The sequence below is a fragment of the Sphaerodactylus townsendi genome, linkage group LG17 (genome assembly GCF_021028975.2).
Source record: "Sphaerodactylus townsendi isolate TG3544 linkage group LG17, MPM_Stown_v2.3, whole genome shotgun sequence".
In the NCBI taxonomy this organism is placed as follows: Eukaryota; Metazoa; Chordata; class Lepidosauria; order Squamata; family Sphaerodactylidae; genus Sphaerodactylus; species Sphaerodactylus townsendi.
The window spans coordinates 9,211,219-9,229,818 of NC_059441.1; the positions used below are offsets into that span (position 1 = coordinate 9,211,219).

The 18,600-nt window shown below is 43.9% G+C and overlaps 1 protein-coding gene across 1 annotated transcript in view; it reads left to right on the plus strand.

Moving 5' to 3' along the window:
- The window catches only part of OTUD7A (OTU deubiquitinase 7A), a 111,228-nt gene that overhangs the window by 53,791 nt on the left and 38,837 nt on the right, over window positions 1-18,600 (plus strand). The window contains 2 exon segments of the mRNA XM_048519711.1: window positions 4,392-4,546; window positions 17,597-17,794. Of these exon segments, the coding sequence (XP_048375668.1) occupies window positions 4,396-4,546; window positions 17,597-17,794 (349 nt within the window). The 5' untranslated portion in view covers window positions 4,392-4,395.

The following is an 18,600-nucleotide window of genomic DNA, read 5'->3' on the forward strand; positions in this document are numbered from 1 at the left end:
TGATGCTTTCTACCCCCACCAGTAGTCTAAGGAGGTTACAAAAAATTTTTTGTCAGTCTCAGAGGGTAGACATGTTGATTTGCAATAGAATGGATAGACTCAATTTCATTAGAAGCCAACAAGGTTTTGGGGACTTGAGCTTTTGATAGCGAACACTAACAAAGGGAACTTTGGCTCTCAAAATATAATGACCTGAAAGTCCTGTAGGAGCAGCAGTGGCATAGGAGGTTAAGAGCTTGTGTATCTAATCTGGAGGAACCGGGTTTGATTCCCAGCTCTGCTGCCTGAGCTGTGGAGGCTTACCTGGGGAATTCAGATTAGCCTGTACACTCCCACACACGCCAGCTGGGTGACCTTGGGCTAGTCACAGCTTCTCGGAGCTCTCTCAGCCCCACCTACCTCACAGGGTGTTTGTTGTGAGTGGGGAAGGGCAAGGAGATTGTCAGCCCCTTTGAGTCTCCTGCAGGAGAGAAAGGGGGGAGATAAATCCAAACTCTTCTTCTTCTTCTTTAAGGTGCTACTGGGATCGAAATTGGCTGATTTAAAAAAAAAAATATTAATGCCTAATTTTATTGTGAACATTGCGAATCTCTCTGACGAGGCAGTCTGGAAGTCACTCTGAATGATAGATTGGTGGATAAATTCTGCACGCACGCACGCACGCTACTCTACTCTTTTTTAAAAATAGGGTGCTAGAATTTTGTACAGCTACAACGCAGTTACCCAGGCTTAATGATTAGGAGTGAAAGGATGCTAAGGTTTTGAGCATGTGATACTGACCACCTGATTTCTTGCCGCCAATGTCACAATACTAGAACCAGGGGGCATTACTTGAAAATGCTGGGGGGAAGAATTAGGACTAATAAAAGGAAACACTTCTTCACACAATGTGTGATTGGTGTTTGGAATATGCTGCCACAGGAGGTGGTGATGGCCACTCACCTGGGTAGATTTAAAAAGGGCTTGGACAGATTGATGGAGGAGAAGTCGATCTATGGCTACCCATCTTGATTTTCCTTGATCTGAGATTGCAAAGGCCTTGGCAGACCAGGTGCTCGGGAGCAGCAGCAGCAGCAGGCCATTGCTTTCACATCCTGCACGTGAGCTCCCAAAGGCACCTGGTGGGCCACTGCAAGTAGCAGAGTGCTGGACTAGATGGACTCTGGTCTGATTCAGCAGGGTAGTTCTAAAAAAAAAATGTCGGGAGTGATATAGTCCATCCCCTCTCAACAAGGTTTTGAGGAATCAATGCTGTAAACCATAGGTGTCAAACTCACGGCCCTCCAGATGTTATGGACTACAGTTCCCACCATCCCCTGCCAGCATCATGCTGGCAGGGGATGATGGGAGCTGTAGTCCATAACATCTAGAGGGCCATGAGTTTGACACTTGTGCTGTAGACCATCTGGCGGTGATTTTCAGGAAAGCGATCTTGAAAGCTTATCGGTTTCATTCTTGTTCTTCATCGCTGGATGCTGACATTGTCATCTGCTGACATTCCGTGTTGTGTCACGCTGCTCCTGAACTCGATTATGACACCAGTCAGGGAACGTAGGAGTGGTGTAAGGCCGCTGTATACTGGATTGGGCCCTCGAGACAGGCATTTCAAACAGGAAGCAATTGGTGCAGGCAGCCTGCTTGCTTCTTGAATATGAACAGCAGCCGCCTCGGGATTCTGTTGGGAATCGTGTTTGGGGCTCTCCTTGTAGCAGCTGCCATTGCTATATTCATTCGGCTCCAGCTGTACAAAAAGTTGTCCTCTCTGACAAGGCAGAGGGCACCGATTCTGTCTCAGGATGCTCACAGAAAGCCAGAGGGTCGCAAGGACCGATGTCGTGGGGATAGTTTTACTTCAGCGCAGAACAGATTTGGAAGTCATCGTACCTTACAGAAGACGGAGGAAAAACTGAAATCATGTCCAAGTGACTGTTGTCGTATTCCAGACAATGAGGACGAAAACCATTCAAGTGGTGGCGATGATGTTCCAGAGGAGGAGGAAAACCAAAACTTGGAGTCTGACTCAGACAGTGGTAGTCGTATTCTGGAGGAAGAGAATTCGGAATCAGGTTTAAGTGACTGTTGCTGTATTCTAGAGAAGGTGGAAAAGAACCTGGAATCTAATTCAAGCGGCGGTTGTCATAATCCAGAGGACGGTGACGACTTGGAATCAGATTCACGTGATCCAGCCAGGCATGGAAGAGCCAAATAAAATAATAATAATACTACATTTAGAATACAATAGCCTAATAATACAGCAGACAAGTGAAATAATCATAATACATTCATGTAGTGGGGTGCTGTGTGGTTTCTGGGCTGTATGGCCGTGTTCTAGCAGCATTCCCTCCTGACGTTTCGCCTGCATCTGTGGCTGGCATCTTCAGAGGATCTGATAGTAGGAAAGGAAAGCAAGTGGAGAAATTCACAAGCACATGGACAATTTCAACAGAAAGGAAGAAACCATGACAATGAACAGAATTTGGCTGCCAGTTTTGAAAAACACTAGAGTCAAGACAGTGATTAATCAGCTCCACACAAACACAGGACGACTATAGACAATAAACAATCAAAGGGAACGAAGGCCAGACTACTTCTGTTCAGATGCCCTCACCTATTGACCTTGCTATCTCCATTGTTACTCACATACTACACTTCATTGTTACTCACTTGCCAGGCCACTCCTATTCAGATGCCCTCACCTATTGACCTTTACTCACAGGTATATATACTCCACTTACAGATCCTCTGAAGATGCCAGCCACAGATGCAGGCGAAACGTCAGGAGAGAATGCTGCTAGAACACGGCCATACAGCCTGGAAACCACACGGCGCCCCAGTGATTCCGGCCGTGAAAGCCTTCGACAATACATTTATGTAGTGCTTTACATTTATGTAGTGCTTAATAGTTTGAAACTATTCACATAAACGATTTCTGTAATTCTTACGCTAATCCTGGTTAGTGCTTTCAAGTTGTTGCATGCCAAAGTAATCCAGAGAGAATCCTTTTCAAAACCAGTTAGTGATTTTGTGATCAAGGTGAGATTTGGAGAGCTCCCTCTGGTCATGTTCTTTGTCTGTGTCCCAGTAATTGTACAAGATGTACAAGTTTTTTTTAAAAAAAAATTACATATGGTAATATTAGCTCACTGTTGTGTATCGGTGGACCCTTTTAAAGGGAGCTGTGTAATCGCTAAAATGGCAGCTTTGCTGTGTAAAGTCAGGTTTGCATACCAACCAGCGATGCTGGAAACCTGATAGTGTCTTTTCTCATCTCCGCACATCTCTTCTCTTCTCCCTTTCCTTTCGTCAACCACAACAAAATCAAGTCTCTAGGCTTTGTGGTTGTGGAAAAATGAATGCTTAAAGTCACAGAAAAGGGAGTTGGATTCGGGGCAGAACTTTGAGAGTTAAGAAGAAGAAGAGTTGGATTTATATCCGCCTTTTCTCTCCTGCAAGGAGACTCAAAGGGGCTTACAAACTCCTTGCCCTTCCCCCCCTCACAACAAACACCCTGTGAGGTGGGTGAAGCTCAGAGAGCTCCAAAGAACTGTGACTAGCCCAAGGTCACCCAGCTGGCATGTGTTGGAGTGCACAAGCTAATCTGGTTCCCCAGATAAGCCTCCACAGCCCAAGTGGCAGAGCAGGGAATCAAACCCGGTTCTCCAGATTAGAATGCACCTGCTCTTAACCACTACACCACTGCTGCTAGGGATGAGGGTTTCAATTTGCCTCGTCCCCCTCTGATCATCACTGCGCACCTTGTACGCATGCAAAAAAAGTGCTCCAGTTTTTAAAAGGCACAGTATCTTGGGAAAAGAACAAGAAATATGCACATTCTACATGCCATTCCTTAATAGTGTGCTTGCAGCTCTTGGACTTTCTTTCACAGAGAGCATGCAAAGCTATGAATAAGGTACTGATTGCTGCCGTTGTTTGCTTTTAACCGTATAATCAGTCTTGCTCCTGTCTTGAACTCTCTTGTTACAAATCAGGGGGCCTACTCCTTTGCATGCCGACTGATTATGGGAATTTGTTGGTGCTGTTCCTTCCCCCCCCCCCCGCAGGATTATGTAGAAAGGACTGATAAGTAGGTTGAAAGGGTGCAGCACGCTGGTTTGGTTTTGGTGAAACGGGGACTCTCCAACGAGCAACAGACCAGCAGTAGTAACTGTCCAAGGATGCAGGCGAAACGTCAGGATAGAATGCTGTTAGAACACGGCCATACAGCCCGGAAACCACACAGCACCCCAGTGATTCCGGCCGTGAAAGCCTTCGACAATACATTGTCCAAGGATAGTTTTCCAATGTACAATCATGACCTTCAGTGTTATTTTTCCGCATTCCATCTTTCAGTGGTTTCCTACAGAGTTATTTTTTTCCCTCTCTTTTAACAGATGGATGTCTTGTAGCCTACTGTCGAATTTTGCCACGGCTGCGCCTCCGGCAGCACTTCTAGATGATCGCATGACTCTTGATATGGACGCGGTCCTGTCAGACTTTGTTCGGTCCACAGGGGCAGAACCGGGTCTGGCAAGAGACTTGCTGGAAGGTAAGCCCGGGACCTTGGAAATGTTGTCCTCCTAGCTTAAGAAAATGTCCTCTGCTATATCTTGAGCCTGCAGTATAGGATTCTTTTCCATCATGTTTTGGACACATTTATAAAGGATAGGACAATGTTGCGCTTACTTGTAATTGTTGCTCTATTATTATTATTATTATTATTATTATTATTATTATTATTATTATTATTATTATTATTATTATTATTATTATTATTATACACATTACAGCACAGCACAAGTGTCTGGAATTCATCTCTGAATATCGAGTCCTTCCCAAGGACCTAGGATATTAGAGGTATTTGCGTAGAATATGTGCAGTTCCTAGAAGTGCTGCATCTTCTGCAGCATGTGGACTGATGTAAATCTTGTCTCCAAGTTTAGGCTTTCCAGATAAGTTTTTTTCAAGATTTCTTTGGGATTCCTCCTAGAGCAACTCGACTCACTTCAGTGGGATTACTGTTGTTCTTCTTGCCACAGTCGCTCGACTTCAATTTGTAGAGTCCTTGTATTTTGTGATCTTTTCCAGCTCTTTGTGTCCTCTACCCTGCTGCTAGTCAACTGGGCACAGCAACATCTATGATCCAAAACATGTTTTTTCTCTACCACTGTTGGTATGTCTCGCAGGGGTGTTGTGTGCCAGGTGTCTGTCTGTCTGTATTCCTAAAGTCCCAGAGTATTTTTGCTTCCTTCATTTTCTGTGATCTTCTCTGGCTTGTGCTTTCATTACTCCAGGTCTCTGCTACAGGGCAGGCTGTACTTTTTTTGCAAAGGTTCCAGTGCAACCATTGCTGCTAGGGGCCTTATTGTGACGTTCGAGATAGTCATCAGTTTGGGCTATCTTCTTACACCAGCAGATGATGTGCTCCACGGTTTCATCACCCTCTTGCAGAGACGGCACTTTTGGGTCATTGTAGGACTTTTTCACCTCGTGTCTTTATTGCCAGAATTTGTCCTTAATGCTTGCTCCTGGAAGGCAGCAAAAAAATCAGGCCTCTCAGTTTCCTTCTTTAGAGTTCCCTTCTGAGCCACTTCCCATGTTTTCTTGCTGTCCAACCTTCCCTTCCAATGTTCTTTAAAAGTACTGCCCATGGAGTGGCTTCGTTTTAGCCACCGCTCCTTTCGTGGTTTTAAACTGTTGGATCCTCTATACTCTTTGTGATTATTATTATTATTACATATTACATTACATATATTACATATATATATTATATATATATATACATACATATTATTATTATTATTATACATTATTATTATTATTATATTGATACAAAACAGTTATACAATAAGCAAACAAGATCAATATGCTGGATTTTGTATTGTCACACGTCGGACACTTCCCAAGCATCTAGGACTGTGTGATGTATCGACGAATAATGCGGGCAGAGCCGAGTAGGGTGGCCTTTTGCAGCTGACATAGGGTGATTTTGTCAGCTACCGCATTGTTTTTAAGTGCCGGCCTGTTATTCCTAGGCACTGCACTCCAGTGTCGATCGCCACTGGGAATCACCTCGCTGGTTTGTGCCAGAGTCTTCGCGGTAAGTTTTTTCCAGTTGCTTGTAATATTTACAGTCATCAGGAATAGATGTAACATACTATTCATCATTATCTTTATTCAATCGTCGAGGTCAGGAGTATTTGTGTCTCCAAAACTTGTTTGTCAAATCTCTTTTGTCAAACACTCAGTTATTATTATTATTATTGTAGATTTCACAGCTGCCAGATCTTTAGCTGGTTGTTGGCCTTCATTACAATTCGAGCCTCACCCAGAGGCCTAGGAAGTTGTAATGTATCAGCGTAGTATTCATGCAGCAGGCAGCCCTGCTGGGATCTGCACAAATACTACGCCGATACATTACAACTTCCTAGACTTCTGGGTGAGGCTCAAATTGTAATGAAGGCCAACAACCAGCTAAAGAGCTGGCAGCTGTGAAATCTACAGTAGTAATAATAATAATAACTGACTGTTTTGACAAAGTTTTGGAACACAATACTCCTGACCTCACGATTGTGGAAAAAAAGAAAGTGTGGATAGTCGATGTTGCAATTCCTGGTGACAGCAGAATTGATGAGAAGCAACTGGAAAAACTTACACGAAGACTCTGGCACAAACCAGCAAAGGTGGTCCCAGTGGCGATCGACACTGGGTGCAGTGCCTAAAGACCTTGGACGGCACTTAAAAACAATCGGCGCTGACAAAATCACCCTATGTCAGCTGCAAAAGGCCACCCTACTCGGCTCTGCCCGCATTATTCGTCGATACATCACACAGTCCTAGATGCTTGGGAAGTGTCCGACGTGTGACAATACAAAATCCAGCATATTGATCTTGTTTGCTGTGTATAACTGTTTTTGTATCAATATAATAATAATAATAATAATAATAATAATAATAATAATAATAATAATCACAAGAGTATAGAGTCCAACAGTTTAAAACACGAAAGGAGCAGTGGCTAAACAAGCCACTCCATGGGCAGTACTTTAAGAACATTGAAGGGAAGGTTGACAGCAAGAAAACATGGGAGTGGCTCAGAAGGGGAACTCTAAAGAAGGAAACTGAAGGCCTGATTTTTGCTGCCCAGGAGCAAGCATTAAGGACAAATGCAATAAAGACACGAATTGAAAAGTCCTACAATGACCCAAAGTGCCGTCTCTGCAAAGAGGGTGATGAAACCGTGGAGCACATCATCTGCTGGTGTAAGAAAATAGCCCAAACTGACTATCTCGAACGTCACAATAGGCTAGCAGCAATGGTGCACTGGAACCTTTGCAAAAAGTACGGCCTGCCCTGTAGCAAGACCTGGTACGAGCACAAGCCAGAGAAGATCACAGAAAATGAAGAAGCAAAAATACTCTGGGACTTTAGAATACAGACAGACAGACACCTGGCACACAACACCCCAGACATAACAGTGGTAGAGAAAAAACATGTTTGGATCATAGATGTTGCTGTGCCAGTTGACAGCAGGGTAGAGGACAAAGAGCTGGAAAAGATCACAAAATACAAGGACCTACAAATTGAAGTCGAACGACTGTGGCAAAAAAGAACAACAGTAATCCCACTAGTAGTCGGTGCTCTAGGAGGAATCCCAAGAAATCTTGAAAAACATCTGGAAAGCCTAAACTTAGACAGAACATCAGTCCACATGCTGCAGAAAGCAGCACTTCTAGGAACTGCACATATTCTACGCAAATACCTCTAATATCCTAGGTCCTTGGGAAGGACTCGATATTCAGAGATGAATTCCAGACACTTGTGCTGTGCTGTAATGTGTATAATAATAATAATAATAATAATCCCTCTCACAACAAACACCCTGTGAGGTGGGTAGGGCTGAGAGATCTCCACAAGAACTGTGACTAGCCCAAGGTCACTCCAGCTGGCGCAGGTGAGAGTGCACAGGCTAATCTGAATTTCTCAGATAAGCTCTCCATAGGCTCAGGTGGCAGAGCGGGAATCAAACCCAAGCCCTCTGCAGATTAGGATACACGAGCTCTTAACTCCTACTGCTGCTGCCTCTTGGGATTATGTTTAACTTCTTAGTCAAAGTCTGGTAATGTGGATCTTGCTGTCTATTACCAAGGCATTGTTCTTTAGTAGGAGTGACCTGTAATTAGATGTTATGGATTCATACATCAGTTCTCCAGCATGGCCAATTGGGTTAGGGTTAGGGTTGGCCATGCTGGAAAGGGCTGATGGGAATTGTAGTCCATAACATCTGGAGTGCCAAAGGTTCGCCACCACGGACATAGGTTATCTCCTGCTTCTAATTGCTGGATACTGATGTATCGAGGTATGCGCTCATGATCCCAGATATATCACATCATACACATCTAGACTGGTTTCTCCCAGTTTGCTGCATGAAAACTTCTGCCCCTTTCCTCCTGCCCACTTGTTTTACATCAGGGTGACCTATATCATTGGGACTCCGTCAGTCCTCCCCTTTTTTTCTGTTCTGAGGAGGGCTTGATATTAGATTTATTGGCTCTCTACTTTACTATATTACCGCTTGCTCTTTTAAATGGGATTTTATCACTATTTTAGTCATTTAAATTGTTGAGCCTATGTAAATTGTCTCTTTATTGTTTTGCTCCTCGCTATCACTGTGTTTCCAAAATAAGACAGTGTCTTTATAGTATTAATTTTGCTCCCAAAGATGCGCTTGGTGTCTTATTTTCGGGATGTCTTATTTTTCTCGGTGATCTGTTCATCGGCATGCTTCCAAACAAAAATCCTTTGCCATGTCTTTGATTTCTTTTGGGGACGCTTTGAGGATTTTCTGACTTCTAGCAAACCTCTTCTCACTGCATCTTATTTTCAGGGGATGTCTTATATTCAGGGAAACAGGGTAGTGTATTAGATTTTACGTTGCAAACCGCCCAGAGCCCCTTGGGGACAGGGTGGTATAATGAATGAATGAATGAATGAATGAATGAATGAATGAATGAATGAATGAATGAATGAATGAATGAATGAATGAATGAATGAATGAGTTGAAGGAACTTGGTTTTTGGAACAAAACTTGGTTGCAGTGGCACATTTATAAAATAAACGGTGTGCGTAGAGGCACCTTAAAAGACTCACACAGCTGTTGTGATGTGCATACACAACCACAAGTTAAAACAGAGGTAATTGTTATAGAAGGGAAGCCATAAAACCTCAGTGGGCCAAGTTTTGCTTATGTTGCATTATATCGCAGAGCATGATTTGATCGAAAGAGCCGACAGTCCAATCGAAGTGGGAGTGGGGAACTCCTAACTGCTGATAAAGTGGCAAAATAAGATGAATAAAGAACAATAATTAATGTCCGTAACGGAATAGCCTTTGCAGTGCCAAAAAACCTCCTAACCTTCTAACGTGTTCAGATAAACCCCACATAGCAGGTCCCAGTGAAGGACATGGCGAGATGGCGAGTGGTTAAGCCAGGCGCGACTCCTGGAGAAATCACTGGCTTGATTCCCGCTCTTCCACTTGAGCTGCGGAGGCTATCTGGGGAACCAGGATTAGTTTGTGCACTCCAACACATGCCAGCCAAGACCTTTGGGCTAGTCACAGTTCCTTCTCGAGCAACTTCAGCTCCACTCACCTCACAGGGTGTTTATGGGGGGAGGGGGAGGGAAAGTAGATTGCAAGCCCCTTTGGGTCTCCTTACAGGAGAAAAAGGGGGGATATAAATCCAAATTCTTCTCTTCCTCTTCTCTGGACTCTCCAGAACTGGTTCCCAGCTAAATGTTTCCTACGAAAAACAGAGCTTTAGTCATCCTCTTTAGTTTTTTAACCAAACCGATGTTGGATGACCAACCAAGAGACATGCAGCACCCGTAGGACGTATTCACAACTGCCAGGGCTGGTTTTTTGCCTTCATGGCTACTAGCTATTTTCAGACCATCGTGTTTAGTCATCTCTAGGGCAAGTATGTGTAACCATACGTACCACATTTTGATATTTTCTTTGCTAAAGTTCATGTCTGCTGTGTGCTCCAAATTAACCCTGATTAATTCCTGCAGCGTTCTTTGTTAAGATTAGAAATTAAGAAATGCTTTTAAAAAAAACAACAGCTGTGGGAAACTCTTTTCACCTAACATTTTGGACTGACCCGGATAATTGGAAAATATTATATATATATATGATTAATTTGGAACAGAAGTTCAGAAGTTGGGAAATTTTGAATTCAACGCAAATGGCACGGGCCTGTGATCCGTGTTATTACTGTCGGGGTAGTTCTGGATTTTACGGAGAGTGTTAAGAGTCGGTTTAGTGATATCTGAAATCACTAATCCCTATTCTGGGCAGGTTTGCCCTTGGAAGTATTGATGGTAATGATAGGCACAGGGCAAGGCCCTGTCCACAGAGCAGCAGCTCTGACCGGTTACAAAAATAACCATCCAAAGCTCTTCAGTGTTAGAGATTTATTGTTTTCATTCAATTCTTGCACAGAAGAGGGAACTCTCCTCTGTTAGGCAAATACGCAGGAGGTTCATGGGCTGCTGCTTGCGAAACATAATTTATACTCTTACAAACATCCCTCCTTGTCTTCTGACTCATCATTGGCTAGATTTGGAATACTTATTACATTGCCATTTCGAATCTCTTCACTGCCTCAAAAGCCCACCTTGCTCTACAATTGGGCTGTATTTATGTGTCATCTTGCCCTCAAGCTCAGAGATCTTGCTGCTATATCAACCCAGTTTTATTCTCATTTCCTTATCTGTATTTGTGGAGCTTCTGCTAATTCCTGCATTCCTGGAAACTTGCCTTTTCCCAAAATCAAAGCTCAGTGTCAGGGTTGCTCCATGAGTTTCGTTTCTTCCAACGAAAGTAAGTTTTTGAAGTGCTTGGTACCCAGTGAATTACTCTTGTATGATTAAATACAATGGCTTAAAACATCATAAACTATATGTCCATATCAGTAAGGATTTGCTGCATTGCATGTGTTATCAACAAATGAGTTGTTGTTGTTGTTGTTTATTCAATTTAATAACCCGTCCACACCCTAAGGGCTCTGGGCGGTGTACAACAAAACAGTGCATAGCTACAATACATAATAAATAAACAAAATATACACGTGATATTAAAACCTTAAAAAACACAGCAGCATTGATGCAACCACCATTGGTTGACCACAATTTATTGATGGTGCTCGATCCCAATACAAGATCTTACATTGGCAGTGCCAGAGAGGGCACAACAGAGGGCACGGGGGCATCAGAGAGTCTGGTATCCATGCCGCCTCCCCAACGCCCGGCTGAACAATTTGGTTTACAGCCGACAAGGCCTTGTCTTCTTTTGTGTGAGCATAGAAGAAGAGCAGAAGAAGAGTTTGGATTTATATCCCCCCTTTCTCTCCTGTAGGAGACTCAAAGGGGCTTACAATCTCCTTGCCCCGTCCCCCCTCACAACAAACACCCTGTGAGGTGAGTGGGGCTGAGAGAGCTCCGAGAAGCTGTGACTAGCCCAAGGTCACCCAGCTGGCGTGTGTGGGAGTGCCCAGGCTAATCTGAATTCCCCAGATAAGCCTCCACAGCTCAGGCGGCAGAGCGGGGAATCAAACCCGGTTCCTCCAGATTAGATACACGAGCTCTTAACCTCCTACGCCACTGCTGCTCATAGGTAGGATACCTTCATGGTAGATGAAACAAGCTCCAGCATTCAACAGTCTTGGCAAATGTTTCTAGTATTCACATCAGACTAAGCAGTTTGTCCTTCAAGGTCCTTGGGGTCTCTTTCAACTCTGATTCTGTGATTCTTGCTGTGTTGAAAGCCAAGTGGTAGCGCTGTAGAACTTCTCATTGGATAGTGTATCCCATTCCACTTTGCTGTCCCCCTGTCCTCTTGGAATCATGGAATTGGAAGAGACCACAAAGGCCATCCAGTCCAACCCCCCTGCCATGCAGGAACACACAATCAAAGCACTCCCAAAATATGATCAGCCTCTGTTTAAAAGCCTCCAAAGAAGGAGACTCCACCACTCCCCAGAGGCAGTGAATTCCACTGTCGAACAGCCCTGACCGTCAGAAAGTTCTCGCTAGTGTTTTGGTGGAATCTCTTTTCCTGCACCTTGAATCCATGACTCTGTGTCCACCTTACAATGCCTCTTCTTTTTTGTACCACCGAGGACCCAGAGTGGACAACAGTAGGGAAGCGCTGTTACAAAGTAAGCATTGTTTCTTCTGTTTCACTCATATCCATTTTTTAAAAGTTTACAATGGAAGAAAATACAGGTGTGAGAGAATGTGAGATGAGGCGCATAATCTTGGTATTCAGTCATAAATTTTGCCAACGTTTCAGAGGTTGGAGATAAGAAGAAGAAGAGTTTGGATTTATATCCCCTCCTGGTGGAGGACTCCAAAGGGGCTGGACAATCTCCTTTCCTTCCCCACAACAAACACCCTGTGAGGTAGGTGGGGCTGAGAGAGCTCCGAGAAGCTGTGACTAGCCCAAGGTCACCCAGCTGGCGTGTGTGGGAGTGCACAGGCTAATCTGAATTCCCCAGAGAAGCCTCCACAGCTCAGGCGGCAGAGCGGGGAATCAAACCCGGTTCCTCCAGATTAGATACACGAGCTCTTAACCTCCTACGCCACTGCTGCTCCTTGTCTCTAAATCTTATCTCTAAATCTTCAGTTTTTTAAAAAAATGATGTGCTTTTAATATGGAGATATTTATGTCTCCAGTGTTCTGGCATTTGTAATCTCAGCAGAGATCTCACAGAAGAATATCTAGTGTAGTATGGTTTTGTAAATAATTTTTTGTGTGGGAGACGGCCACCAACCGAGAGCGCTTGCGAGTTCTGACGGCGATCAAATTAGCACGGAAGTATTTTGAGAGTTTGCCATCCATACCGTAGTGGGATTCCAGTTGAGTAGGATGATGCGTTTGGGAAAATTTAAAAAAGTGCAAGAAATCAAACAGATTAAGATTAAAAGATGGAGGGTGGGGAGAACCAGTTGTAGCTACAGAAAGACTGTTCCAGAATGAACTGAAAGTCACATTGAAATAACGCTTGAAGAGGCTATTTAACCGCTTGACGTTAGCCAGGTTTTTAAGAAAATACCACTTGAAAGAAATGTCAGCAAGTCAAGTAGGGTCTTGTGGATTGCCTCGCTGGCAGGCTGTTTGCGAAGATCGCGTTGTCAAGAGCCTGTGTTGTCGAGGGAACCTGGCAATTTCTGACTGTCCTTTGAAAGACCGTCGAGGGCCTCCATCCTTCTGGCGTAAGCGACGCCCTGGTTCGCTAGGAGAAAATTGGGAGCCGTCTGCCTTGATGGAAACTGCTCACCATCGTCTGGTTTGGGGGAGCCAAGAATTACTCATATGTCATTTCTCTGGAGGCTTCTTCTGGCAGAGTTAGCTTCTCCCATGTAACTCCCAGAATCAATATTACCAGTCCGTGATGTTAACAGTCCTACTTGAATTCTTTTGCTTGGAAGCATCAATAAGACGCTCTACAGCCAATGCAATTCTGGGCTGTATCAATAGGAGTATGGTGTCTAAGCATAAGTATTTTATTGTCATTGTGCACGCACAACGAAATTTACAGCAGCATTCCTGGAAGAAGCAATAAGACGCTCTACAGCCAATGCAATTCTGGCCTGTATCAATAGGAGTATGGTGTCTAAGCATAAGTATTTTATTGTAATTGTGCACGCACAACGAAATTTACAGCAGCATTCCTGGATGCACACAATTTCAGACTCATACCCCATCCTCACTTTCCCCTTCCTCCACCCATCCCTACACAGCCCCAAACACATCAACACGGTTTATGGAGTTTAGCATAGCCACAGCTCTAGAGTAGAAGTTGCCCTAAGCCTCTTTGTCAGCTGTGGCCTTTGGATGACTCCCGTGATCGGGCTCTGGCCGGATGGGTCGCTGAAATTCAAAAAAGAGAGTGTGCTGATGAGACGGTCTCAGAACATTTTGGGCTTCTTTAGGCTCGAGTTGCAGAGTTCCTTTCCTGGCGAGAGGGCAGCCGATAATCCTCTGTGTGAGTAGTGATCAATTCTTTGAGCCGCCTTCCTATCTGCCACTGTGCAACTGGGAGGTTCATACACAGATGCAGGTGAAGACACTCTCTCTATAAGCAATACGTAAAAGGACACCAGGATTTTTTCCATTCAGTTGTTGTTTTAAAAGTCCTTGTGATAGTACAGTCTTTGCTGGGCCTTCTTAACCACCGCTGCAGTCTGTACCAAGTCAGGTCCTCTTTTAATCATAACTCTGTGAAATTTAAAACTAGCCAAATTACTTCTACTTGATCTCCATTTAAAAGACAAGGGCTGAATTTCTGAGCTATTCCTTCTATAGTCTAGACTAGAACTTTGCGCCTAGGCACCAGAACGCAATTCCTATCAGTTTCGTCAGCATGGCCAATTGGCCATGCTGGTACATGGGAATTCAGAAGTTCCTGAACATCTGAGAGCCGCGAGGTCTCTTTACCTCTCTTGACGAACTAGTGGTGGCGAATCTCCACTCCAGATGTTATGGGATTATACTCCGCCAGCATGGCCAATTGGCCATGCTGGAAGGTGCTGATGGGAACTTTCGTAGTCCATAACATCTGGAGGCTGAAAGGTTCTAAATTTCACTGGTCTAGAATGAGGGATGTAATTGTACTTCTTATTCTGCATACTGGTTAGACTCTCACCTGGAATATTGTGTACAGTCTCGAGAGAATCTTGTGGTGGAGAATGGATATCCAGTTACAAAACTGCATTTGTAGTACATGGATGGCAGGATATGGTGTTAACTAATAATCAGGGAGTTTGGTATTGTGGTTCTTTGGAGGAAAAAAAATATCCTTCAAGGTAGTGAAGGCCTCTGTTCTTCTTCCCAATCAGACTTCTGGTGTATAGATTGTCCCATCTTGTTTTAGAAACGTCTCTCCAACTTAATTAGGAAAATGCCGCCGGATCTATTGAGCTTGTGTCCTGTGTGCCGCAGGATAGTAAATTTTGTTTTGCTAATTAAAGCGCGGAGAGCCTTTTAGTTATATTCTGTTCTCATGACCATGTGGGCAGTATATCTTCAAAATAGATTTGGTCGAAATATTTTGGGGAACAGAGATCCAACTGGGCACCTCAGAACAATTCCATAGAGTGCGAGGATCGTTACGCATTTAACGTTTTACTGTTGCTTTTTTTTTTGTGAGCGGTACCTTTGAAGAACAAAATGAGACAGGACGGATGTGTCTGTATGATGGGCCTATTTTCACATGAGAACTAAAGAGTTTAAAGGTAGCGACTCAGTGTGAGAGGGACATACCGTATATACTCACATATAAGTCGAATTTTTCAGCACATTTTTTGTGCTGAAAAAAGCCTCGACTTATATGTGAGGAGGTGTATTTTACAAAATATTTTAGGGTTTTTTCCTTTGTTCCATTACCAATAGGGGCACATTTTTTAGGCTAGCTGCACCAAAATTTCAGGAATCTTTCCAAGATAATTCTCCTGATGATACCATGAACGGGTGCTAGCAGTTTGGTCTAGGGTCCAAAGTTATGAACCTGGTGCTCCTCGAATCCCCATTGTTTCCAATTTTGGGAGCCACTAGTAGATGGAGCTTACATTTTGAGGGTCCATAACTCTTTGGACCCTATGAACCAAACTTCACTACAATCTCAGTAATTACTCAGGGATCATCTCTTGCTGACACGTTTTCAATAGGTGTTGTGGACCCTAAAGCTATGGATCCCTGTGCTGGTCACTCCCATCCCCCCTTACTTGTTTCCTAAATGGAAGCTTCTAACAGTAGATGGGGCAATAGCCCTTTGAGGGTCCATAACTCTTGGACCCCCCTGAACCAAACTTCACCAAACCTGGCTGGTATCATCAGGAGTAGTCTCCCAAAAGATACTCTGAAATGTTGGTACCCATTAACATAAACATTCTCCCCTGACCAAAAACCAGTTTTGAACACTTTTTAACTCTTGTGTTTTAACTTCTGGTTGGGCTGATTGAGCTTGCTAGTTTTGTAATTTTTTTAAGTGCTATTAAGTTGAGACCATATTGTTCTTGTTGACCCTCTTTTTCCACTTACAGAGCCAGTTTTACCATGTTTTCTTTGAAATAACATTCAAAAACAGTTAACCCACTTCCATCCCTCAATTCAATGTAATTTCCATAGGTATCTATTTTTTATTTTTTTGAAATTTACCAGTAGCTGCTGCATTTCCCACCCCCGACTTCTATACGGAAGTCAATAAGTTTTCCCAGTTTTTTAATGTGGTGAAATTAGGTGGACTTCGACTTATATGGTCGACTGCTATACACGAAAGTATATACGTTAATTTCCCGCTTAAAGTTGGTGCATGAAATTATTGCTAAATGCACAATATATTTAAATTGTATCTTGTGTTCTGTTTTGCTTGTGTATGTGTTGAAGGATGTGTATTTCTTAAAACTTTCTGCTTAATTAGGGTTGGGACACCAGTCAACTGGGCTTTCGCAAATTGGTTGATCACGTTTCAGTGTTTTGCTAAGGCAGTAAACTGCCGTATGTTTCCCTTGTCTGGATGGTAGCCCGATATTCTTTCCCTCTGTATCATAATGAAGTATGTCATCTAATAACAAAGGCAGGAATGGTCATTATTTTGTTTCTTTTGAGTAGTCCAGCATTCTGCCCCACTCTACATTTCTAATAGCTGTGGGTACAAATCAAGTGTGATGCTGTTTTGAACAGCAGTGAAGGAACGAAAGGTAGAATATTCACCGAGCCTCAGAAACCAAGTGCGGTTTAGTGTGCATACGCAATGCGCTATCCTTTTGTTCATTCATTCATTCATTCATTCATTCATTCATTCATTCATTCATTCATTCATTCATTCATTCATTCATTCATTCCACTTTTATACGCCCTCCCACTTGAGGGCTCGTGGCAGGTTTACAACATAAATACAGACAAGTGGATAAACAAAATAAAATGCTAAAATTTGGTACCAATTAAAATGCAGCGCTCAAAGTTCATAACCATTTAAAAGCAGATGGCGTTCGACCATTAAACTCCTCTAACTCCTCTAAGAGGGGAACAGCGGGTCTCAGTTGTTAACGGGCCCCAATGTAATTAATTCAGGCCCCAGTGTAATTAATTCAGAATAGTTGAGGGGGGGACGGACGGACCGTGGCTCAGTTATAGAACCTACTTTGCACGCAGAAGGTCCATGTTCAGTCCCCAGCATTTCCACTTTAAAAGGATCTGGCAGTAGGTGACATAAAAGACTCACGGCCCTTCCACACATACAGAATAATGCACTTTCAATACACTTCCACAACTGTTTGAAAGTGGACTTTGCTATTCCGCACAGCAAAATCCAGCTGCAAAGTGCATTGGAAGTGGATTGAAAGTGCATTATTTTTTTTGCATCGCGGCGGAAGGGCCCCAGTCTGGAGACCTTAGCGGATTGTTGTGCTGCCACCCCTGAAGCGGACAATGCAGACTTTGATGGGCCGATTCAGTGAGAGGCGTTTTCATGGCTTCACGTCCCCTGTTCCTTCCATACTCACTGCTCTTGTTGGGTCTCTTTCCTGAGGCAAGTAAACTGCACAGGATTTGTCCGGCTGCCTTGAATGTTCCACTATGCGAAACAGCTTTAGACAGGTGCACACAGCGAACCTCCCCCAGGTGTTCAACGAAGGCAAGTACCCCAAGACGCAGCAGCAGGAAAGAGAGCCTCCGCAGCAGGTGAACAAGAGCGAGCGGCCGTCTCTTCAAAGGCAGGATGATATTGCTCAAGGTAAAATGCTTCGGAACGGCAGAGCTTTGATGGCAAAGTTGCTGATGTCGGCCATTTTCTGAGCAGCAGGAACTGGAGCAGGATTTGTGAGAGACGGAGCGCGGCCACGTGCCTTCCACCTGGTCCACCGTGGCCCTTTGCAGAACGGTGTCACCTCCGTCCAGGTGGACTTATGTCCTCCTCAGTGATATGTGTCGGCGCTTCTTTTCATGTAGGATCGTTATTTGCTTAAAAGATTTTGCTTGTTCATCATGCTTATCCACTCTGTTTGACCTTGAAAGCAGCTTATACGATCTGTAAAAAAACAACACTCCAAAGTAGTGAGAACAAGCGTGGTGTCGTGGTTAAGAGCAGGTGGATTCTAATCTGGGGAACCGGGTTTGATTCCCCAGTCCTCCACCTGAGTGGCAGAGGCTTATCTGGTGAACCAGATGTGTTTCCGCACTCCTACATTCCTTCTGGGTGACCTTGGGCTAGTCACAGTCCTCTGTGAACTCTCTCAGCCCCACCTATCTGACAAGATGTCTTTTGTGAGGAAAGGAAGGGAAAGGAGCTTGTAGGCCACCTTAAGTTTCCTTACAGGAGAGAAAGGTGGGTGTATAAATCCAAACTCCTCCTCCTCCTCCTCCTCCTCCTCCTCCTCCTCCTCCTCCTCCTCCTCCTCCTCCTCCTCCTCCCCTCCACCCTCCTCCCTCCTCCTCTATTCTTCTTCTTCTTCTTCTTCTTCTTCTTCTTCTTCTTCTTCTTCTTCTTCTTCTTCTTCTTCTTCTTCTTCTTCTTCTTCTTCTTCTTCTTCTTCTTCTTCT